Genomic DNA, 26,472 nt, shown 5'->3' with positions numbered 1-26,472 from the left:
ACATTGTGTTATTGTACATTTATTACAGTGTAATAATATATTGTGTAATTATACCTTTATTACAGTGTAATAATACATTGTGTTATTATACATTTATTACAGTGTAATAATACATTGTGTAATTATACCTTTATTACAATGTAATAATACATTGTGTTATTATACCTTTTTACAATGTAATCATATATTGTGCTATTATACCTTTATGACAATGTAATAATTGTGTAATTATACCTTTATTACAGTGTAATAATACATTGTGTTATTATACATTTATTACAGTGTAATAATACATTGTGTTATTATACATTTATTACAATGTAATAATACATTGTGTTATTATACATTTATTACAGTGTAATAATACATTGTGTTATTATACATTTATTACAGTTTAATAATACATTGTGTTATTATACATTTATTACAGTGTAATAATACATTGTGTAATTATACCTTTATTACAGTGTAATAATACATTGTGTAATTATACCTTTATTACAGTGTAATAATACATTGTGTTAGTATACCTTTATTACAGTGTAATAATACATTGTGTAATTATACCTTTTTACAATGTAATCATATATTGTGCTATTATACCTTTATGACAATGTAATAATTGTGTAATTATACCTTTATTACAATGTAATAATACATTGTGTTATTATACATTTATTACAGTGTAATAATACATTGTGTTATTATACCTTTATTACAGTGTAATAATACATTGTGTTATTATACCTTTATTACAGTGTAATAATACATTGTGTTATTATACATTTATTACAGTGTAATAATACATTGTGTTATTATACCTTTATTACAGTATAATAATACATTGTGTTATTATACCTTTATTACAGTGTAATAATAAATGTGTTATTATACATTTATTACAGTGTAATAATACATTGTGTTATTATACATTTATTACAATGTAATAATACATTGTGTTATTATACCTTTATTACAGTGTAATAATACATTGTGTTATTATACCTTTATTACAATGTAATAATACATTGTGTTATTATACATTTATTACAGTGTAATAATACATTGTGTTATTATACCTTTATTACAATGTAATAATACATTGTGTTATTATACCTTTATTACAGTGTAATAATACATTGTGTAATTATACCTTTATTACAATGTAATAATACATTGTGTTATTATACATTTATTACAGTGTAATAATACATTGTGTTATTATACCTTTATTACAGTGTAATAATAAATGTGTTATTATACCTTTATTACAGTGTAATAATACATTGTGTTATTATACATTTATTACAATGTGATAATACATTGTGTAATTATACCTTTATTACAGTGTAATAATACATTGTGTTATTATACATTTATTACAGTGTAATAATACATTGTTTTATTATACATTTATTACAATATAATAATACATTGTGTTATTATACATTTATTACAGTATAATAATACATTGTGTTATTGTACATTTATTACAGTGTAATAATAGATTGTGTAATTATACCTTTATTACAGTGTAATAATACATTGTGTTATTATACATTTATTACAGTGTAATAATACATTGTGTAATTATACCTTTATTACAATGTAATAATACATTGTGTTATTATACATTTATTACAGTGTAATAATACATTGTGTTATTATACATTTATTACAGTGTAATAATACATTGTGTTATTATACATTTATTACAGTGTAATAATACATTGTGTTATTATACATTTATTACAGTGTAATAATACATTGTTTATTATACATTTATTACAGTGTAATAATACATTGTGTTATTATACATTTATTACAATGTAATAATACATTGTGTTATTATACATTTATTACAGTATAATAATACATTGTGTTATTATACCTTTATTACAGTGTAATAATACATGTGTTATTATACATTTATTACAGTGTAATAATACATTGTGTTATTATACATTTATTACAGTGTAATAATACATTGTGTTATTATACCTTTATTACAGTGCAATAATAAATGTGTTATTATACCTTTATTACAGTGTAATAATACATTGTGTTATTATACATTCATTACAGTGTAATAATACATTGTGTTATTATACCTTTATTACAGTGTAATAATACATTGTGTTATTATACATTTATTACAATGTAATAATACATTGTGTTATTATACATTCATTACAGTATAATAATACATTGTGTTATTATACATTTATTACAGTGTAATAATAGATTGTGTAATTATACCTTTATTACAATGTAATAATACATTGTGTTATTATACCTTTATTACAGTGTAATAATACATTGTGTTATTATACATTTATTACAATGTAATAATACATTGTGTTATTATACATTTATTACAGTATAATAATACATTGTTATTATACCTTTATTACAATGTAATAATACATTGTGTTATTATACATTTATTACAGTGTAATAATACATTGTGTTATTATACCTTTATTACAGTATAATAATACATTGTGTTATTATACCTTTATTACAGTGTAATAATACATTGTGTTATTATACCTTTATTACAGTGTAATAATACATTGTGTTATTATACATTTATTACAGTGTAATAATACATTGTGTTATTATACCTTTATTACAGTGTAGTAATACATTGTTTATTATACATTTATTACAGTGTAATAATACATTGTGTTATTATACATTTATTACAATGTAATAATACATTGTGTTATTATACATTTATTACAGTATAATAATACATTGTGTTATTATACCTTTATTACAGTGTAATAATACATGTGTTATTATACATTTATTACAGTGTAATAATACATTGTGTTATTATACATTTATTACAGTGTAATAATACATTGTGTTATTATACCTTTATTACAGTGCAATAATAAATGTGTTATTATACCTTTATTACAGTGTAATAATACATTGTGTTATTATACATTTATTACAGTGTAATAATACATTGTGTTATTATACCTTTATTACAGTGTAATAATACATTGTTTATTATACATTTATTACAATGTAATAATACATTGTGTTATTATACATTTATTACAGTATAATAATACATTGTGTTATTATACCTTTATTACAATGTAATAATACATTGTGTTATTATACATTCATTACAGTGTAATAATACATTGTGTTATTATACATTCATTACAGTATAATAATACATTGTGTTATTATACATTTATTACAGTGTAATAATAGATTGTGTAATTATACCTTTATTACAATGTAATAATACATTGTGTTATTATACCTTTATTACATTGTAATAATACATTGTGTTATTATACCTTTATTACAGTGTAATAATACATTGTGTTATTATACATTTATTACAATGTAATAATACATTGTGTTATTATACATTCATTACAGTATAATAATACATTGTGTTATTATACATTCATTACAGTATAATAATACATTGTGTTATTATACATTTATTACAGTGTAATAATAGATTGTGTAATTATACCTTTATTACAATGTAATAATACATTGTGTTATTATACCTTTATTACAGTGTAATAATACATTGTGTTATTATACATTTATTACAATGTAATAATACATTGTGTTATTATACATTTATTACAGTATAATAATACATTGTGTTATTATACCTTTATTACAATGTAATAATACATTGTGTTATTATACCTTTATTACAGTGTAATAATACATTGTGTTATTATACCTTTATTACAGTGTAATAATACATTGTGTTATTATACATTTATTACAGTGTAATAATAGATTGTGTTATTATACCTTTATTACAGTGTAATAATACATTGTGTTATTATACATTTATTACAATGTAATAATACATTGTGTTATTATACATTTATTACAGTATAATAATACATTGTGTTATTATACCTTTATTACAATGTAATAATACATTGTGTTATTATACCTTTATTACAGTGTAATAATACATTGTGTTATTATACCTTTATTACAGTGTAATAATACATTGTGTTATTATACATTTATTACAGTGTAATAATACATTGTGTTATTATACCTTTATTACAGTGTAATAATACATTGTGTTGTTATACATTTATTACAGTGTAATAATACATTGTGTTATTATACCTTTATTACAGTGTAATAATACATTGTGTTATTATACCTTTATTACAGTGTAATAATACATTGTGTTATTATACATTTATTACAGTATAATAATACATTGTGTTATTATACCTTTATTACAGTGTAATAATAAATGTGTTATTATACATTTATTACAGTGTAATAATACATTGTGTTATTATACATTTATTACAGTGTAATAATACATTGTGTTATTATACCTTTATTACAGTGTAATAATAAATGTGTTATTATACCTTTATTACAGTGTAATAATACATTGTGTTATTATACATTTATTACAATGTGATAATACATTGTGTTATTATACATTTATTACAGTATAATAATACATTGTGTTATTATACATTTATTACAGTGTAATAATAGATTGTGTAATTATACCTTTATTACAATGTAATAATACATTGTGTTATTATACATTTATTACAGTGTAATAATACATTGCGTTATTATACATTTATTACAGTGTAATACTACATTGTGTTATTATACCTTTATTACAGTGTAATAATAAATGTGTATTTATACATTTATTACAGTGTAATACTACATTGAGTTATTATACCTTATTACAGTGTAATAATACATTGTGTTATTATACCTTTTTACAATGTAATCATATATTGTGCTATTATACCTTTATGACAATGTAATAATTGTGTAATTATACCTTTATTACAGTGTAATAATACATTGTGTTATTATACATTTATTACAGTGTAAAAATACATTGTTTTATTATACATTTATTACAATGTAATAATACATTGTGTTATTATACATTTATTACAGTATAATAATACATTGTGTTATTGTACATTTATTACAGTGTAATAATATATTGTGTAATTATACCTTTATTACAGTGTAATAATACATTGTGTTATTATACATTTATTACAGTGTAATAATACATTGTGTAATTATACCTTTATTACAATGTAATAATACATTGTGTTATTATACCTTTTTACAATGTAATCATATATTGTGCTATTATACCTTTATGACAATGTAATAATTGTGTAATTATACCTTTATTACAGTGTAATAATACATTGTGTTATTATACATTTATTACAGTGTAATAATACATTGTGTTATTATACATTTATTACAATGTAATAATACATTGTGTTATTATACATTTATTACAGTGTAATAATACATTGTGTTATTATACATTTATTACAGTTTAATAATACATTGTGTTATTATACATTTATTACAGTGTAATAATACATTGTGTAATTATACCTTTATTACAGTGTAATAATACATTGTGTAATTATACCTTTATTACAGTGTAATAATACATTGTGTTAGTATGCCTTTATTACAGTGTAATAATACATTGTGTAATTATACCTTTTTACAATGTAATCATATATTGTGCTATTATACCTTTATGACAATGTAATAATTGTGTAATTATACCTTTATTACAATGTAATAATACATTGTGTTATTATACATTTATTACAGTGTAATAATACATTGTGTTATTATACCTTTATTACAGTGTAATAATACATTGTGTTATTATACCTTTATTACAGTGTAATAATACATTGTGTTATTATACATTTATTACAGTGTAATAATACATTGTGTTATTATACCTTTATTACAGTATAATAATACATTGTGTTATTATACCTTTATTACAGTGTAATAATAAATGTGTTATTATACATTTATTACAGTGTAATAATACATTGTGTTATTATACATTTATTACAATGTAATAATACATTGTGTTATTATACCTTTATTACAGTGTAATAATACATTGTGTTATTATACCTTTATTACAATGTAATAATACATTGTGTTATTATACATTTATTACAGTGTAATAATACATTGTGTTATTATACCTTTATTACAATGTAATAATACATTGTGTTATTATACCTTTATTACAGTGTAATAATACATTGTGTAATTATACCTTTATTACAATGTAATAATACATTGTGTTATTATACATTTATTACAGTGTAATAATACATTGTGTTATTATACCTTTATTACAGTGTAATAATAAATGTGTTATTATACCTTTATTACAGTGTAATAATACATTGTGTTATTATACATTTATTACAATGTGATAATACATTGTGTAATTATACCTTTATTACAGTGTAATAATACATTGTGTTATTATACATTTATTACAGTGTAATAATACATTGTTTTATTATACATTTATTACAATATAATAATACATTGTGTTATTATACATTTATTACAGTATAATAATACATTGTGTTATTGTACATTTATTACAGTGTAATAATAGATTGTGTAATTATACCTTTATTACAGTGTAATAATACATTGTGTTATTATACATTTATTACAGTGTAATAATACATTGTGTAATTATACCTTTATTACAATGTAATAATACATTGTGTTATTATACATTTATTACAGTGTAATAATACATTGTGTTATTATACATTTATTACAGTGTAATAATACATTGTGTTATTATACATTTATTACAGTGTAATAATACATTGTGTTATTATACATTTATTACAGTGTAATAATACATTGTGTAATTATACCTTTATTACAGTGTAATAATACATTGTGTAATTATACCTTTATTACAGTGTAATAATACATTGTGTTAGTATACCTTTATTACAGTGTAATAATACATTGTGTTATTATACATTTATTACAGTGTAATAATACATTGTGTAATTATACCTTTATTACAGTGTAATAATGCATTGTGTTATTATACATTTATTACAGTGTAATAATACATTGAGTTATTATACCTTTATTACAGTGTAATAATACATTGTGTTATTATACATTTATTACAGTGTAATAATACATTGTGTTATTATACATTTATTACAGTGTAATAATACATTGTGTAATTATACCTTTATTACAGTGTAATAATACATTGTGTAATTATACCTTTATTACAGTGTAATAATACATTGTGTTAGTATACCTTTATTACAGTGTAATAATACATTGTGTTATTATACATTTATTACAGTGTAATAATACATTGTGTAATTATACCTTTATTACAGTGTAATAATGCATTGTGTTATTATACATTTATTACAGTGTAATAATACATTGAGTTATTATACATTTATTACAATGTAATAATACATTGTGTTATTATACCTTTATTACAGTGTAATAATACATTGTGTTAGTATACCTTTATTACAGTGTAATAATACATTGTGTAATTATACATTTATTACAGTGTAATAATGCATTGTGTTATTATACATTTATTACAGTGTAATATTACATTGAGTTATTATACCTTTATTACAGTTTAATAATACATTGTGTTTTTATACCTTTATTACAGTGTAATAATACATTGTGTTATTATACCTTTTTACAATGTAATCATATATTGTGCTATTATACCTTTATGACAATGTAATAATTGTGTAATTATACCTTTATTACAGTGTAATAATACATTGTGTTATTGTACATTTATTACAGTGTAATAATAGATTGTGTAATTATACCTTTATTACAGTGTAATAATACATTGTTATTATACATTTATTACAGTGTAATAATACATTGTGTAATTATACCTTTATTACAATGTAATAATTGTGTAATTATACCTTTATTACAGTGTAATAATACATTGTGTTATTATACAATTATTACAGTGTAATAATACATTGTGTTATTATACCTTTCTTACAGTTTAATAATACATTGTGTTATTATACATTTATTACAGTGTAATAATACATTGTGTAATTATACCTTTATTACAGTGTAATAATACATTGTGTAATTATAAATTTATTACAGTGTAATAATACATTGTGTTATTATACCTTTATTACAGTGTAATAATACATTGTGTTATTATACATTTATTACAGTGTAATAATACATTGTGTTATTATACCTTTATTACAATGTAATAATACATTGTGTAATTATACCTTTATTACAGTATAATAATACATTGTGTTATTATACATTTATTACAGTATAATAATACATTGTTTTATTATACCTTTATTACAATGTAATAATAAATGTGTATTTATACATTTATTACAGTATAATAATACATTGAGTTATTATACATTTATTACAGTGTAATAATACATTGTGTTATTATACATTTATTACAGTGTAATAATACATTGTGTTATTATACATTTATTACAGTATAATAATAGATTGTGTAATTATACCTTTATTACAGTGTAATAATACATTGTTATTATACATTTATTACAGTGTAATAATACATTGTGTAATTATACCTTTATTACAATGTAATAATTGTGTAATTATACCTTTATTACAGTGTAATAATACATTGTGTTATTATACAATTATTACAGTGTAATAATACATTGTGTTATTATACATTTATTACAATGTAATAATACATTGTGTTATTATACATTTATTACAGTGTAATAATACATTGTGTTATTATACCTTTCTTACAGTTTAATAATACATTGTGTTATTATACATTTATTACAGTGTAATAATACATTGTGTAATTATACCTTTATTACAGTGTAATAATACATTGTGTAATTATAAATTTATTACAGTGTAATAATACATTGTGTTATTATACCTTTATTACAGTGTAATAATACATTGTGTTATTATAATTTATTACAGTGTAATAATACATTGTATAATTATACCTTTATTACAATGTAATAATACATTGTGCAATTATACCTTTATTACAGTATAATAATACATTGTGTTATTATACCTTTATTACAGTGTAATTATACCTTTATTACAATGTAATAATAAATGTGTAATTATACCTTTATTACAATGTAATAAGACATTGTGTAATTATACATTTATTACAATGTAATAATAAATGTGTATTTATACATTTATTACAGTATAATAAAACATTGTGCTATTATACCTTTATTACAGTGTAATAATACATTGAGTTATTATACCTTTTTACAATGTAATAATATATTGTGCTATTATACCTTTATGACAATGTAATACATTGTGAAATTATACTTTTATTACAATGTAATAATAAATGTGTAATTATACCTTTATTACAATGTAATAATACATTGTGTTATTATACCTTTATTACAGTGTAATAATACATTGTGTTATTATACCTTTTTACAATGTAATAATATATTGTGCTATTATACCTTTATTACAATGTAATAATACATTGTGAAATTATACTTTTATTACAATGTAATAATAAATGTGTAATTATACCTTTATTACAATGTAATAATACATTGTGTTATTATACATTTATTACAGTATAATAATACATTGCGTTATTATACTTTTATTACAGTGTAATAAATTGTGAAATTATACCTTTATTACAATGTAATAATACATTGTGTTATTATTAGTGCTGTCAAAGTTAGCGCGTTAATAACGTGTTAACGCAAAAATCATATTAACGGCAATTTTTTTAACGGGCGATTAACGCAGCGCGTATTTTCTGTCTGACCTGTGGCCCAACCCCTAGTTGGAGAAATGGAGATACACAGTGTTGCCATCTTAGCGACATTACAGACCCCTTTAGCCATTTTTTCCCTTCAAAAAAGCGCCCAAACCTTTTTTAGTTTCTGAGAATCGCTGGTACTGCTCTCCCAGCACGCGCGTGCACCTCTCTCTCTCTCTCTGGTTATGTTTATTGGGTCGCATTTCAGTCACTATTTCATATTCATTCCGTTGTTTGACAAAAGAAACAGTAAAATATACCAATGAAAACAGTTTTATTCAGAATTTAGCTTCATTAAAATGGGCACAGAGCGAGACAGACTAATGTAATAATAAATGTACATTTAGCATTTTCTGAAGATCTGCCCTGTCATGCAAAAATCTAAGCATGTTTGTGTTAGTAAATTGCTCAGTGCAAAGAAAGAGAATAATGAGAATCTGGTATTTCTTTGTTCTTTCTACATGTGTCTAATAGACATGAACAAGTTCTTTGAAAAACATCTATGACCTTTGAAACATGTCTCGTCTTCATGCTCTATGTTGACTATGGTTTCAATAATAAACATACATTATTTTATTATTATTATTATTATTATGCATAAAGCATCCATATTTATCCATGCCCATGTTGATTTAGAGTATTACAAACTTGAAAAGTTATACCTTTATTACAATGTAATACATTGTGTAATTATACCTTTATTACAGTGTAATATAAATGTGTAATTATACCTTTATTAAAGTGTGATACCTTTATTACAGTGAAATTATACATTGATCACCACATTTCTCAACACATTAAGTCATTTTACGATGCGATAAGGGCTCCCCCTCCCTACAAAAGCCAGTTTAACCACTGGTCGCATGATCCTTCAGAAATCTTTCTAATATGCTGATGTGGGCAATTTTGAAACCAGATTTTTGTGGATGACGTCATACATTTTTTTTAAGTGTTCTTTGATGAATAGAAAGTTCACAAGCACAGCATTTTTTTGAAAAATATTTTTGTAACAATGTAATTTAAAGCATCTTTACTGAATAAAAGTACACGTGTTCTTTCAACAACAACAACAACTAACAATACATTACTGAGCCCAAAGCATTACTGTGGATTCATTGCAGATTTTTAGCGCTGACAAAGTGTGTTCAAAATTGAACTGAAAACATAAGAGCGGTAAACCATCGCAGCTTAGATTCAGTATATTCTGTGAAATCATGACAAGAAAGTGCAAGAGTTCAAACAGCAATGGCCACACTTTATTTTTGCGTCAAGTCAACAGCAACAATCCTGAAGTAGGTGATTGCAGTCAGACAGGGTCTAAGGCCATGGAAGCTTGACTGCAACCCATATGGCAAAAAATATTTTAAATAAAAAGGATAAATAATACATTTTAAAAGTAAACAGTAGTCTTGACGATGAAGAGGATTGGTACCAGCAAATTAAAAGTTAGTCTCCTCTGTTTTGGTTCTTTTTCTCTGTTCATTAAATCATTGCCTTCCGCTCGTACCCGATTGCCACAGTCATAATCGATGTGCTGATACGTGGAGATGGTCAAGTAATGCGTCTGCTGTCAATCCAAACTGAACAGCACACGGCAACAGTTCATCACAGATGTGAAACTTTAAAACAAAGACATGCAAAACAATAATACAAAAATACAGTTCAGCTTTTAGGGGCACAATCAGCACCTTGACTTCAAATCAATACCACGCTTGCAGTGTCTTTTTCTTTTCTTTTTTACAGAGCAACACTGTTAGACTTTGGCTCACAACTATCAAGAAAACAATTAAGTTGTCCAGTACTGTGTACATTAGTTTCTTTTAATGGAAAAACTGTACCATTGGAGTTTGTTGATAAATACTGCTTGAGAACCATACCATATATTAGTCAAGTTTTGCTTTACCTCATGTATTCCATATACAGACTGACCCCTGAACAGGGGCGACAGTTGAATAACATTCATAAGTTTGGTTATATACTGCCTTATATGTAACATCTCATAGGTTTTCCATGAATGGGATACCGGTTTTCATATGATAAAACAGAACACACAACCTGTTTAGTTTGCCTCTTTTAAACATTTGTTTTCTATATTAAAGTGCAAGGCGAGATAAAATACATCTTGAAATGTACGACATACAGCATCACTTTCTTTCACAAGATTTCCCTGCAGAAAAAAGTAAAGAAACAGCTCACTTTAAAACCACTGCGCTCCATTTACTCACTTGGCACAAGAGTTACGGTACTGAAGCTTCTAGAACAACGGCTCAATTGACACTAGTGACACACCATCACGACTTGGCTGACGATCTGAGAGTAAAAAGAAAAAAATAGACCTTTTTCCTGCATAAGGGCATGAAAGGCATGCAGAAACTGAGATGGTCTTTGATAGATACAGAGACTAGATGCAGAGTAACTATTCAGCCAGTTTGACGAATAATACAGGTCCACCATACATTCATCATCAGGATATTCCTTTTTTTTTTTTTTTGCATGTGGTTAATTGTCTTCATATCAGTACAATTGTTTTGTTTGATTTAGTTTGTTCCTTTCTTGTTGTTCAGGCGGCGAAAGGATGGGGTCTTTTTTTGTTTCCCTTTGGAGAGTTAAAAAATGTTTATAGTATGTGTCTGACGGCTGGAATACTAAGTAGCAAGATGATAAAATAAGATAAAAAAAATAAAAAAAACGGATTTGGTCATGCATGGGAGTGGCGTTGCTGAAAACAGAGAGAGATGGTGGACAGTCCACTTCCTACTCCCTGATGATGAGCATTTCCCATGACACCATCCGCAGGCGGAGAAGAAACAGAACAGAAGCACAGTAATGCAGTGCCAGGCCGGGCCACGCCCCTCCAAAAAAAGCTCACAAACAATGGGGGATGGGGCATGTGTCTGCACAGGTGGTCTCAGGCCCTCCCTCACTGGGCATAAAGCAGCGTCCCGTGGCAGAGTGTGTCCTCACAGCTGAGGTGCAACAAACTTCAGCTCTTCAGTTGCCTGCAGGATCCACATCATACACCCCGCCTTTGATATCCCAAGATCCTGAGTGGTGCAAACAAATGTATTAAGATTAAGGTTGTGAGTTGAATTTGATCATTTAATGTGATCTTTTTTTTTCAATTCAAATAATTAATTGTGCATCTGAAACAGGGATGGGCAACTTCGGCTCTGGAGGGCCACTGTCCTACAGAGTTTAGCTCCAACCCTGAAAAAATCACCTGCCTGTAATTTTCTAGTAATCCTGAGGACCTTGATTAGCTTGTTCAGGTGTATTTGATTAGGGTTGAAGCTAAACTCTGTAGGACAGTGGCCCTCCAGGACCGAAGTTGCCCATCCCTGATCTGAACCATCTGTCAATGGCACAAGGAATATTATGCAAAACATATTTGGTATATGAGATGATTAGAAATAATTAGTTCACAACCAGGCCAAGCAACTGGCACTTACTATGACATGGGCGAGCCACATATTACACTACACTGCAGCTGGATATGAGTGTACCATGACGGTGAGATTATGAGGCTGGTTAATGCTGTTTCTGCTAGTGATTGTGTCTGTTACCTGACAGAGAGCTGCTGGACCGCTGCTTATGCAGCCTCTCTCTCTCTTTCTTGCCCTTGGGCATGATTTTCAGCTTCATACTGCTTTTCACCAACACACGGGACGGGTCCTAGAGTGAAACCAAGAAGGGGGAGTCAAGAACAAGGAGTCTGAAAAGCAGGGGCGGTTCTAGGGTCAGTGGATATTCGGGGCTTTAGCCCAGACTTCAGTGGATGTAAACTGAGCCATCCTTTGATATTATAATATTTAATAATTTAATAATATTATAATAATAGGCTATTATAAAACAATTCGCCAAGCATTTTAAGTTATTAGACCTTTTAAATGAGTCTGAATAGTTGCTGGAATTACCAAAATTTGCGAAAATAAAAGAGAGCTTGTGTTTTAAGCAATATATTCCGCTTATTTTATGTCTGTCAGTGACATGGAGCAATACATTCCTGGATTCACAGCCACATTTAAATGCAGTTGTCACAATTTGCACTGTGCACTGGCCATTCCTCTTAGCAGCATGAAAAATTAAGCATTTGTTCAAATTGTGAATTGATTATATTCAGAACACGATTTGTGTATAATCTGAAGCTGTCAATCATTTCAGCATGATTCCTCTGCATTCTCAAGTATTTTTTTTTACAAAGAAACGGACTACATTGCAGTGAATCTCTTATTTGCAACTACAGGTTATTGGCTATTGTGACGATGCAGGGTTGAATCAACGGAGGAAGCAGGATCCAAAAGCAACGGATTTATTAAATAAACTAGAAACAAGACAGACTTAGATAAGGGAACAAGACACGGGAACAGAACAACCAAACTAAAACAACATCACAAATGACAAGAACCCACAAACACTGAACCAAGACACAGGGTATAAATACAGTGACTAACCAGCTAAACAAGATAACAAGGGGGGCGTGACTAAGAGAAAACACCTGGGGATACTAATAAACTAGAAAAACTACAAAGGACTACAAAACATGACACAGAACAGGAAATAACTAAAGTCCACACAAGACGAGGGAAACACAAGACAGGAATCATTACAGCTATAATGATTCTGACATGTTTGCGAAAGTGTAGAACTCAATGAGCATCTTTGGCGCAGTGACCATTTAAACGGCCTCTGATTGGCCATTGCGTTCAACAAACATGTCTGTGATTGGCTACAATGCTCAACGCTGCAAAAGCACATTGAAAGTAGCATCCCTTAATGCAAAGGGAGAAAATATAATGCTGCAATCTGCATTTTTTAAGATTAGGTAATTAGGCACGATTAGGCAGCTGTAATCATATTTACATTTATGAGAAAATGAGATTATTTTCAGCTTTATGAGAAAGACAAGGAAAACAAAACATTCAGGGCTTTACTAAAAACATTGAATTTACTAAAAACATTGTCTTAAGTAGTCTTGCCCTTGTCCTAATACTGACTAGTAATACTCCATCAGGAATTTAGCGTTGTGATTTAAGAAAAACATTGAAATCACATCATATCTAAACAACTTCTCTTTGGAGAAAATTAATGTATATTTTACTTTCAGAATCCAACTATTGTGTTCTATAGAAAAAGTAATGCAAACTAGACTAAAGACATGAATGTGGAGTAGGACAAACCTCCTCAGAGCAGTGCATGCTGGGACAGATCCAGTGAATGTCCTCCAGCTTGTGTAACTCAGCGCCGAGACTATCCACTGTGGAAAGAAGCTCCTCTTTTTGAGAAGACTCCAACTGCTACATACACAAATATACACAGAAAATGTCTTTAACATATTTCATACAGAATTACTTGTGTACAAGAACAGGCCAGAGAAAGTGAGAGAGAGACAGTGAAGCAAGCCGCTCACCAGCAGTTTTCCCTCAAGCAGCATCTTGGTCTCTTGCTGGAGAACTTTACTGCTGTTGACAATGTCTACAGCAGTACTGCGACTCAAAACCTGCAGAGAAACACACACACACACAATCACAGCTCAAGTTCAGTTTGACTTTCTGTCAGACTCTTGCTGTTCAGTGATTAACACTCAGTTATTCTTCTGTTCGCTGGTCAATGGAGGTCCCGTGGAGAACAGCATGAGAAGCTCAAAGCTGAACATGCTGAAAGCCACAGCAGGACGGACGGACCTGCTATTATTCCTACTGGAGACTGAAAGGTGCAGTTGTTAACCTTTAAAGCAGAGCTAGACTGAACCGATCCTCATCACATCACTCACTCACTCAAATGAACTAAGAATATATACAGAGGGCTTCAACCTGAAAATATGACATTTAAACTTGCCAAATTTAAACCCGCTGCCATATACATTTTTTTTGAAGAACATTCGTGACCTTAACTTATTTGTAATTGCTTCCTTGCTTCAACTGAAGCTCAAGATGCTCTTTGGATCATTCTCAAATCAAGCTGGAGTACAGGATCATCAGGTTTTACACAAATGTGTGGCGTTCACAGTACTCAAGCGATGTGATATACAGTACTCTGCAAAAGTCTTAGGCATGAGACTTGATCTGACCCCCCCCCCACACACACACACACACACAAAAAAAAATGGTGATCAAAAACCGAGATCAAGAATAATCCATCTGATCTCACCATCATCGAGCCCATCTGTGATTACATGAAGAAACAGAAAAACTGAGACAAACTAAATCCAGAAGAACTGCGGGAACGTCTCCAAGATGCTTGAAGAAACCTTCCTGCAAAGCTACAGTACTGTGAAAAGTACTGGCACTTGTGTTAAAATGCTGTAAAGTAAGAATGCTTTCAAAAATAAAATCACAAATTGAATTTATTTATGATTTAACTTCTATTAACTAATTCAAATCAATATATGGTGTAACGACCCTTTGCGTTTAAAATGGCTTTTGTCCAGGTACACCTGCGCATAGTTTTTCAGGTAGCTTTGCAGGAAGGTTTCTTCAAGCATGTTGGAGACGTTCCCGCAGTTCTTCTGGATTTAGTCTGTCTCAGTTTTTTCTGTTTCTTCATGTAATCACAGACGGACTCGATGATGGTGAGATCAGATCATACCGGCTGTTGTCAGACTCCTTTTGCATACACAAATCTCACTGGATTATTAATGGCAAAAATAATGTTTGGAAATGTAAACTGATATTTCCTACTGAAACACTACAGCAAAAGATATAAATAACTGACTTAAAACCATTTTTTTTGGGGGGGGGGGCATATTAACATGTCTAAGACTTTTGCACAGTACTGTACATATATTCACAAAATGTTGTGAATTCAGATAACGCATTAACTTATTTTTTTAGAAACTTTTACCATCTACTGTGTATTTTGCATCTAGGTGATTTATCAAAAAATTCAATTAAATTCAATTCTGCCATACAAACAGAATGAAGCAAAAGGAATGAATAAATTCATTAAGCGTGTTAAATGTAGTTGTTAAATATATTAGTCACAAGTGTGTTTTGCTCACCTCAGGGCTGGAGGGTTTGGAGGGGAAGGCTTCACTCAGGACCGCAGCACTGGCATTGACAGAATGAGCTAATTCCTGCTCCACCACCTTATGAGTCTTTGCCACTTCCCGGATCCTACAAAACATGATAACCACACATTCAGCAGCAGCATAACACATATTTTCCCATCCATATATAATTATAAATGTAATTGTGAATCTAAAATGACTTGTGAATCAATACAAGGAAGTGTCACATTTCTAAGAATTAGAAGTTACAGTCATGGGTGCGGTCTCAAGGTAAAATGGACACAGTTCATTTCTTTAATAGTCCTCAAATAGTTATGAAATAGCTTCTCACATACATATGCATTGATATTCACTGTGGTGTGATATTCCTGTTTGGTTACAAACTATTTTTGTGTAGGTGTCATGTACTCTTCATACAGGCACACACAGACACACCTGTATATGAGTGAGTCTGCCACTAAGCCAAGCTGCTGAACCTGTGCGCATTCCTCCTCCGTCAGATACTCCATGGACTGCTGGGAGTTCAGTCGGGGCCGGGCCGGGCGGCTGTCTCCTTTCCTCTTGTCTTCCCACGATTTCAGCGTGCTCTCGAATGCCTTGTGTCACAGCAACATACAATGTTGACAGAATGCAGAGCATCTACGCTAAAGTTGAGTACAATGGCCTAGTTACTAGCCTCTGTCATTGATAACAGCTAGAATTAGTTTCTTGAGCACTAAATCAACATATTAGAATGACTTCTGAAGGATCATGTAACACTAGCTACATTTACATGGGTTGGATTTTGTTTGAATCCAAACATAGTGTTTACATGAACACTAAATGTGATCGGGTTTGGTTTGTGTGCAGATTTCATATTTTTGACATGCGCACACTGCACAAATATACAGTTTCCAGCTGTTGTTGCATACTAACCATCCTCCTTTTCTTTGTTTTAAAAAGCAGACTTAATATTTATCTGTTTCAGGACCTAATTGGGAGATGACAAGCACATGAAGCTTTGTGCCGTGCTGCTTATATTTATCAAGCAGGAAATATACCCCTTCATGAGCCCAAAACAAGCCGTCTGTGGATGAGAGTCCGAAGACAATTAATTCGTATGCATGTTCATCTGCAAGACTAAGCTGATAAAGCTAGTTTTTCTGGTCAAACTGACAGGAGGTTCTGCTGGTTAGGTTAGTCTAATGGGGACAGTAGATAACCAGTATCCCAAAAGTGATCACGCAACACATAGGGGTGACTAGAAAAGCTGGTCTGTTCAGAAAGATTGACAAAGATTTTAAAGAAGAGAAAAGAAGATGAGCACACACACACACACACACTGACCCGGTCTCTGGTGAGCATCTGGGCTCGGTTCTTGTGGACAATTTGGACGATGCCAGGAGGCTGAATCCAGGCCTCACCATCCACCTGCACAGGTACGCCTTCATCACCCAGGATGGTGATCTTCACCTGCCGACACTGAGGAAACAGCCAGTGTCAAAGCACATCTGAACTCACATGACTCATGTAAAAATAGTTTAAAAATTACATTAAATTACCAGATGATGCATATTATTAAATTATTTACCAGAAATGACCCATAAACAAGTTCTCATATACACATAACAACATTAGATGATCAACATTTAAAAATTCACCTACCCTACACACACCAGTTACTTTTACTTTAAAGAGAGTATTTCAGTTCTGTATATTTCATTATATTTAATAAATTGAGTTTCATTTTACCACGGTGGAAAAACACTTTTCCAAGAATGCTCTAATTTACTCTCTTCAAAATGGAGTATAATTAGTCTAAATTACTGATGCAGTCATTGTGTTGTCACAAAATTTGTTTTGGACTAATTTCTCCATTGTGTGACTGTTGAATTTCTTTGAACTGCAATTCAACAAATTCCTCATCTTGTCACTATGATTCAAATTCCAGTTAGGGTGTAGTTGAATTTAATTTATATTCCAACCCGTGAACTGTTAAACTCTGCATTGTGTCCTAGTGTTCAGACCTGTGTGATACGGTGATGTTGTAGGTTGATGACTCGAGACATGGCCATCTGCATGCTGCCGAACACAGCCACCACTTCCAGCTTCTTATCATCAAACGATGGAGCTCCATAATTCTACACAAACAAATACAATGGCAGACAATATTTCATAACGTCCACCGCTGAACCACATCCTCATCATCTGAACTATTCTTTATTTACACAAGTCTATATCTATCTATCTAAATATATATGTTAAGATAAGCAGCTTGAAACATGAAACACAGGAAGGACCAGATGTCTTATGTGTGCACTCTGATTCTTACTGGGAAATTATATCATGGTTTTCCACTTTACAGGAAAGAATCTGTTACCGTGACGTGAGTAAGATACTGATCAGATATCCAAACAGCATAACTCCAGGTTGGCTATCCTCTGTAATATATGTATTTTTCAAAAATAAAATTTGCACTGTGTACTTAAAGCTACAATATGTGTTTTTTTACATATTGAAATAAATGTTTCTATATACTAGACTTCAGTGAACTGTAAATTATCATACTTGTTACATTTGCACTGCTCTTTTACACTCTCATCTTTTTCTATTTTCCACCATTTATTCGCCACACCAGTTTCATATTGCTTCCTGTTTATTCGCCACCATGCATTTTGAAAAATGATAAAAGGATATTGATGGATTGAAGAGTGGTTGTAAATATGGTTGATGCATTCTGAAAGTCGTATTTGAAAGTCTGGCCAGGAGCCATTGTTTATTGACAGCTCAGAACATTAAAAAGATGCACTGAGGATAAATGAAAGGCACAGACTCATCTGTTCAACTCTGAGCTGATTTTTCACTTTGTTGAACTGAACTGCCCTCCGGAAAGTAAAGTTATAAGTTCTGAACTGAAATTCGGTTTCATTGATGGACTCACATTGTCCTCTTTGGTGCCACCCCAGAAATTAATGCCTCCTGCATAGCTGGGGATGTTCAAAACGGCAAGACCCTGAAGACTCGGCAAGGACATGGGCACTCCATCACACTGCACACAAATAGAGAGAGAGAGAGAGAGAGAGAGAGAGAGAAGGAGCGAGAGAGAGAGAGAGAGAGAGAGAGAGAGAGAGAGAGAGATACATGATGTAATGTACAGCTTCTCAGAACAACGTTTGAAACATGAAACCATGACCACTTAGATGAAAAGTACATCTACACATGAACACACAGTGGCAAAGCATCATTCATAGTGTGTGAAGGGAAGTAAATGGCACAAAGAGTACTTCCTCTTCCCCTTAAAGGTCAGAAAAGGGAGAAATGTATTCAGCCTAAATGTCAGCATCTTGCATTCCCTTTCTCTCTGTCTGTCCAAAACATCTCATACCTCAAGCTGGACTCTTTGTTCCAGGTTCTTGTAAGTTTTCTGCACCAGTTCTTTGGTCCCTAGCACTCCATACCACATCATGTTTTTAGTGCGACTACTGTGGGGGAAAAAAACGAACGAAATTTCACTGTTTTAGTCAGCATTATATAAACAACATTATCACTGAATAAACCAACAACATTAAAACAAAACTGTAACTAGTAATGCCACATCTCTGCAAGACATTTTCATTTGGATTAAGTGGATTATATTCTGCAATTATCAAACATTTCTTCTTTCTTACCTGCACTTTTTTGGGTGCTCATCTCTCTTGTTGTTGAACTCCAAAGATATTTTGGCATCCAGCCCGATCCCAAAATAGTTATTCATCACACACTTTTCTGTGCACTGCCTGTGGAACAGAGAGACAAGCAGGATGCCTTGTCTGAGTCACAAAAGGACTGACTTATGAATAAAAAAAGATTTTTGAAGTGCTAAATAAACAAAAAAGTTGGATGTATTCGTCATACATCATTCACAAGGAAAATGTATTCATTTATAGATGAAATTGTTGCAATGTCACATAAGCAACTGTCTTTTATAGTGATGGATATGAGGAGTGCTAAGCTTCTAACGATCTATTAAGCATTATATAATACATTAATACAGATATCTAATTCAAGATATCTAGTCAAGAATCCTGAAAAAAATAGATCACAGTTTCCACAAAGAATATAAAGCAGCTGTTTGCAACATTGATAATAATAATAAAAAATTATTAAGCACCAAATCAGCATATTAGAATGATTTCTGAAGAATCATGTGACACTAAAGACTGGAGTAATGATGCTGAAAATCCAGCTTTGCCATCACAGGAATAAATTACATTTTAAAATAGAAAACAGTTATTTTAAATTGTAATAATATTTCACAATATTACTGTTTTTTTACTGTAACTGTCAAATAAATGCAGCCTTGGTGAGCATAAGAGACTACTTTCAAAAACATTAAAATATTACATTTTCAGCTAATCTAGAACAACTCTTTTCAGCTCTATAATTATGTAAATAATGCTAACATTGTAAACGTGAACCTTACAGCCTGTAAATGGAAACATATAGGCCTGGGATAAAAACAGATTTATGTCCACTGAGACTTTGATGGACTTGTGTGTTGGTGAGTGGAATAGCAAACACTGCGGTATATTACACTGTCAACATGGTTTTAGAGCTACTGGAACCTCAGATGTCATTACTGCACTTCTCTGGAGAAAGATAAGAGCTCTGCCATGTGTGTATGTGTGTGTGTGTGTGTGTGTGTGTGTTTGCACAGTCTTACACAGACTCCTCAGAGAAAAGCACAGTGCTGAAGCTCTCTGACTTCTCCAGTAATATAGGGGTTGTGGTGGTTGGATTCAATGTGTTTTGACCTGTCAATGAAATAAAGCAATCGAAGAGTGAGAGAGAGATGTGCAAAATGCAGCCATAAGAAAAAAACTAGAATCACTACAAAAACTTCAATAGCAATAGTACAATAATAAAAACGGTGTATTAAACTGTTCTGAAAAAAAAAACTTTTGAATTTATTTTCTTTTTTTTCTTTCTTTTTTCGATAAGTGGTTGAATGAACTGAAATGATCTACTTTTAGATATAAGTTCATGCTACTAATTTTTGGTAGTTTCAATTCAATTATTTTGTGTATGATGTACTCCTTGAAAATGATTCAAAGCTTAATATAATTATGACTAGCTTACTTAAATTTAGTTGTGTAAGACTGAAAGTCTTTGTCTTAATTTGACATATACATACAGTAAATCCAATGAGTTAAATAATTAAATAATTTTTATAATAAATAATAAAAAAACAGATTCTGTTAAACCATTTGAGTTTAAATATTTGAGCACTGTGAACTGTAAATTTAAAGTCTAATAAAAATAATATTTCTTATAACTAAATAAAACTCTTACTTGAGTTACTTGTTACTAAATGTTACTTGAGTAACACCCTACGTAACTGATTTGAGTTAAACCAATTAAACACACATTATTTAACGCAAACAAATCTCTTAAAGTCTATAGCACTACACAAAGTATTTGAGTAGTTAACATGTGAATTTAAAGTTAAGAAAACTAATTTCCAGTTGACTGAACAAATACTTGTCAATTAAAGCTAAAGTTATTTTCTTTGAAAGAATTCAAATGAAACTAAGCTCACTTGATTACACACATTTGTTTAGTAACACTGACAAGAGTAGATTTAGTAAAAACTAGCATCAGTGAAAGTTCCAATTTTTTTGGTTAAAATTTTCTTTTTCCAGAGTACTAATTTCATGTGACTCATTTCATGCGTTCATGTATCAGTGATTCATTTAGAGAAATATTACATAAAAATCTAAATATTTTCTAAATCAAAATGTATATAAAAAAATAAATAAAACAGTTCTTCATGCAAAACAGGTTTAGTGCTGCCATTTATGTGAGCTAATGCAGTGTTATGCATGTTGATATAGTTGATGTTAATTAACTTTGTTGCTCCTTCAAGTGATCCTTGGCCTTTTCTTTTTTCACGTCTCCCTGCTCACAAAGACAGTTCTGAGGGATGACCTTTTCTAGACAGCGTCTGGGTTGCATGATGTAGTTTTTTACTTCCACCAGGGAATGCAAACACATAGTTATATTGCATCCTCCTAATTTAATTTTATGTCTTCTGTATTTGCAATGCTCTTAAGTCTTAATTTCTACAGCTGACCTTCATATTCACAATGAGTAATGATCCTCTAACTGTGGGGTTTTTATTCAGGGACTTTGGTGGTTGTTTGAATGATTCTCAGGTTAAAGCCAACTCTAATTTTCCTGCAACTGTGCTAAGAATATCTTTAATTGATCAAAATGCCAATGTTTGAATGAGCTACAGTAGAGATAAGAATTTGCAGTGGAAAATGTAATCGAAAAGAATTTATCACTCACGTGGCTCCGCCTCTTTGAGGTCCTCACTGCTGCCTCTTTTGATTGATGAGGAGGATGACATTCTCTGTACCTGTGTGTGTCTGTTCTGCTCATCCACCACTGAAAGAAAGCAATCAATAGCAATCTAATTAAATATTGGTTAAAGTTTCCCAGAAGACACTGAAACATTCCTGTATCTGCAATCCACAGATTTTAGTTTTTCTTATTTAAATACAATCGCAGTAAACACAGTAAAAAAAAAAAAAAAAAAAAAAAGTTTATTACTGAAACCTTTTCATGCTTTTCTCTCTGGGCATGTTTTGAAAATGTTATCTCAAAATCCAATGACTTTCAACTTCCACAGATGAATGCACTCATATATTGTAAAGAATTACCCTTTTCTGCCTGATCTATGATCTGTCGGAGTGCTTTCTTTAGGCTGTTGGCCCTCAGCATCAGCTGCTCTCTTGATCTGAAGGGTCTGGATTGATCAGTGTCGTTCTCGTCTGGTGAAATGGGCCCGGCTGGTACCAGCTGGGCACTGGCGTCTTCGCTGAGAGCCTTAACCAAAGAGTCCAGCTTCTCGTTCAACATGGCACACTGAGATACACGCACAAATCAAAACAGTTTATAAAGGACCAAACACATTTAACTCTTTATCTGAATCTTCATTTAACTGTTTATTTGACTGTTTGTTTAGCTCTTCATTTAATCTTTTGACTGCTAATTCACCCATTATTAAACTGTTCATTTGGCTCATCGTGTGTTGATTTTACTTAATATTTGTTTGTTCCTTTGGCTTATTATTTGACTGTTCTTTTAACTCATCACTTGTCTGTTTAACCATTCACATATTCTTTTGGCTAATTGTTTAACTGTTTGCTCACAATAACTGAAAAAAAAGAAAAAAAAATCACATAAGTCTCCAGCTTTACCTTTTTTGCCATAGCATCGGCCTCCTCTTTATTCTCTGTGGCCCGTTCATAAGCTTTGCCGACCTCAGCCACAAACTCATTAACTGTTCCACAAAGAAACCTGTGAATGAAAGAGATAAGAATACAAAATGTAGAGGTTCAAAAGGATTTTTGAAAAATTTAAAAACTAAAAAAATTATATTCATATTCTATAAACATAACCTGCACAACACATTCATAAACACAAATCAACTGTTTACTCACTTAGCAGATGATATAACGTCACTGTGTTTGTCAGAGTCCAGGATTTTGGTCAAGTGAGTGGCAACAGAATCAGCATATTGTGTAATCTGGATTTTAAAACATTAAAAAACAGAAAATCTCATTTAAATACAATTTAAGATTTTATTTTATTGTTTTTAAAGAACCAGCACTAACATGCCACTTATTTGATGAAAAATACAGAAAAAAACAGTGATACTGTGAAATATTATTACAATATAAAAGAACTATTCTCTTAGTAAATGCTTAAGAAATAAAGGTCACCTGTAGGGGGGAGTCTAATGGGTCCTCCTCCTTTAAAATCGCTGGAGTCTGTTTGGTGGGCACTTCATAGGTCATCACACTCCATCTGTGACACACATTCAGGAACAGAGAGATGAGTTTGATGAGAGTCATTCATCCACTCACTCATTCATTCTCCTTCTTTCTCTTTGTCTCTCACCTGTCCAGCATCTTGGTTGTAGCTCTCTCCAGTTTCTCCAGTATCTGCAGCAGCTGAGCATCATCATCACAGAGTCCTCCCCAGCCCAGCACACGTGCCAGGTCATTTCCTGTGCCCAGCGGTAACACGCCCAGCTGGCACTGTTACACACACAACACAACACAACACAACACAATAAGAGTGTACCTCTGGGTACTTCTAGAGCTAAAGATGACAAAATAAAAATGGACCATATGTAAAATACCATTCAAGATGTTACTGTTAATACTACGGTAAGTACATATGTAACAAGGACACTGTAAAATAAAGTGTTACCAGTTTTTTTACGAGTTATACAAGGCATTTGTTAAATGAAAACTAAGGGACCAAAATTACACTTAAAATGGGCTTCTTATGTAATTTTACAAACTTCCGGTTAAAGCCCTGCCCACTTCCAGATTTATTAAGATTGTTAGAAATACAGATATTGGCTCCGTTGCACATTTTCATAAGCTTTCATTAAAATACTTTATTCTGGTTTTTCTGACCTGTTTGTGCAGGCTGAGTTTGTCCAGTTCAGAAAGAACCCAGCCCACGCTCCCATCTCCACCACACACTAGGATACGAAAGGTCTCAAACTTCTGGAAGAGGCGAAGCCTGTACACATAAACAAAAATAAAAAACAACAAATATGTCTCAGAGGGCAAATTCACATTGCCAATAAAATTGTACGTTCAAAACAGAATACTATTAAAAGCTGCACTAAGATTGAAAGTACATAATGATTGAGAATGTTACAGCAATCAGATAAACATGTTGGGTTGTTTTAAAAGCTAAGCTACAGTGAATGATTCCTGACTCTTAAACTGCCTTACAAAGTCTTTTAATTGATATTGCAGTGTGCTTTCAGCGGACGTTGATCTCACCCCAGCTGTGGGCCGCCGTTCATGAGGTCAAAGACCTGCGCCGGGTTCAGAAGCTGCCTAAACCTGCGCAGGAACTTGACGCCCTGGTTGTCACCACTCTTGCTGTTCACCAGCACCAGCAGAGGACTCGAGCAGGATGGAATGGTGGCCTTCCAGAAGCCTGCAGTGAGCAAGGGATGATGAAGAAGGACAATGGTGGGATTGGAGAGGGGGGAAGGAGAGTGGGAATAAGAGAAGGAGAGGAGAGGAAAAGAACTTGGGAGGGGTGTCATGTTTGGAAATGTAACCATCTTTAACCACTGTCTCTTTAAGAACATTCCTAACATTAAGAATGACTTTGTTCCCATAAAATCTCCAGATTAATGCAGTATGCAAAAGTTTGAGGTCTGTAAGATTCTTCTGATGTTTTTGAAATAAGTATCTTATGCTCACCAAGGCTGCATGTACTTGATCAAAAATCCAGTAAAAACTGTAAAATTGTAAAATATTATTACAATTTAAAGTAACTGTTTTATATGTTATTTTTATTTTTAAGGATTCTTTAATAAATAGAAAGTTAAAAAGAACAGCATTTATTTGAAAAATATTTTCATCTTTGCTAAATAAAAGTAATAATTTCTTTTGAAAAAAGAGAGAAATCGTACTGACCTCAAACCTTTGAATGGTAGTGTAAATATATATTAAGTAATGAAATAACTGGAATAACATTTTATCCAATGGTATTTTTAACTGACACAGTGATAATTATACTTGATCTAAATAATGTCATTCGCAACAAAAAACATATGACAATGTATACAAGCGTTATGGAGACAGCTAAGCTGATGCAGTTGCCAGGGCAACCCTTACCGTCAGAGTCGATGCTGTTGAGTGCAGTGGGTGGAATGATGGAGACCTTACACTGACCCAGAGGACAAACCTTTCCCAACTGCTCCTTACAGCTATTATGCACC

At 30.8% G+C, this 26,472-nt stretch overlaps 1 protein-coding gene across 3 annotated transcripts in view; it reads right to left on the bottom strand.

The window, feature by feature from the left end:
• Nucleotides 1-10,916: 10,916 nt before the first annotated feature.
• The window catches only part of LOC311078766 (diacylglycerol kinase delta), a 63,635-nt gene continuing 48,079 nt past the window's right edge, over nucleotides 10,917-26,472 (bottom strand). For 2 of the 3 annotated variants that reach the window (XM_084107766.1, XM_084107767.1), the window contains 21 exons: nucleotides 26,369-26,471; nucleotides 25,520-25,679; nucleotides 25,142-25,250; nucleotides 24,615-24,754; nucleotides 24,437-24,521; nucleotides 24,155-24,240; nucleotides 23,912-24,011; nucleotides 23,372-23,576; nucleotides 22,998-23,096; nucleotides 21,370-21,460; nucleotides 20,336-20,443; nucleotides 20,053-20,149; nucleotides 19,609-19,716; nucleotides 18,695-18,808; nucleotides 18,015-18,149; nucleotides 17,124-17,284; nucleotides 16,680-16,794; nucleotides 15,090-15,179; nucleotides 14,860-14,976; nucleotides 13,246-13,354; nucleotides 10,917-12,726 (listed from right to left, as the gene is read on the bottom strand). In XM_084107766.1, the coding sequence (XP_083963892.1) occupies nucleotides 12,674-12,726; nucleotides 13,246-13,354; nucleotides 14,860-14,976; nucleotides 15,090-15,179; nucleotides 16,680-16,794; nucleotides 17,124-17,284; nucleotides 18,015-18,149; nucleotides 18,695-18,808; nucleotides 19,609-19,716; nucleotides 20,053-20,149; nucleotides 20,336-20,443; nucleotides 21,370-21,460; nucleotides 22,998-23,096; nucleotides 23,372-23,576; nucleotides 23,912-24,011; nucleotides 24,155-24,240; nucleotides 24,437-24,521; nucleotides 24,615-24,754; nucleotides 25,142-25,250; nucleotides 25,520-25,679; nucleotides 26,369-26,471 (2,385 nt within the window). In that variant the 3' untranslated portion in view covers nucleotides 10,917-12,673. The remainder of the gene's footprint in view (nucleotides 12,727-13,245; nucleotides 13,355-14,859; nucleotides 14,977-15,089; nucleotides 15,180-16,679; nucleotides 16,795-17,123; nucleotides 17,285-18,014; nucleotides 18,150-18,694; nucleotides 18,809-19,608; nucleotides 19,717-20,052; nucleotides 20,150-20,335; nucleotides 20,444-21,369; nucleotides 21,461-22,997; nucleotides 23,097-23,371; nucleotides 23,577-23,911; nucleotides 24,012-24,154; nucleotides 24,241-24,436; nucleotides 24,522-24,614; nucleotides 24,755-25,141; nucleotides 25,251-25,519; nucleotides 25,680-26,368; nucleotide 26,472) is intronic. The other variant, XM_084107768.1, reaches the window with a different exon arrangement.

The sequence above is a fragment of the Abramis brama genome (assembly GCF_963993115.1).
Source record: "Abramis brama genome assembly, chromosome: 3".
NCBI lineage: Eukaryota > Metazoa > Chordata > Actinopteri > Cypriniformes > Leuciscidae > Abramis > Abramis brama.
Note: the sequence above shows the minus strand (reverse complement) of the source record. Positions and strands in the feature narration are given on the sequence as shown.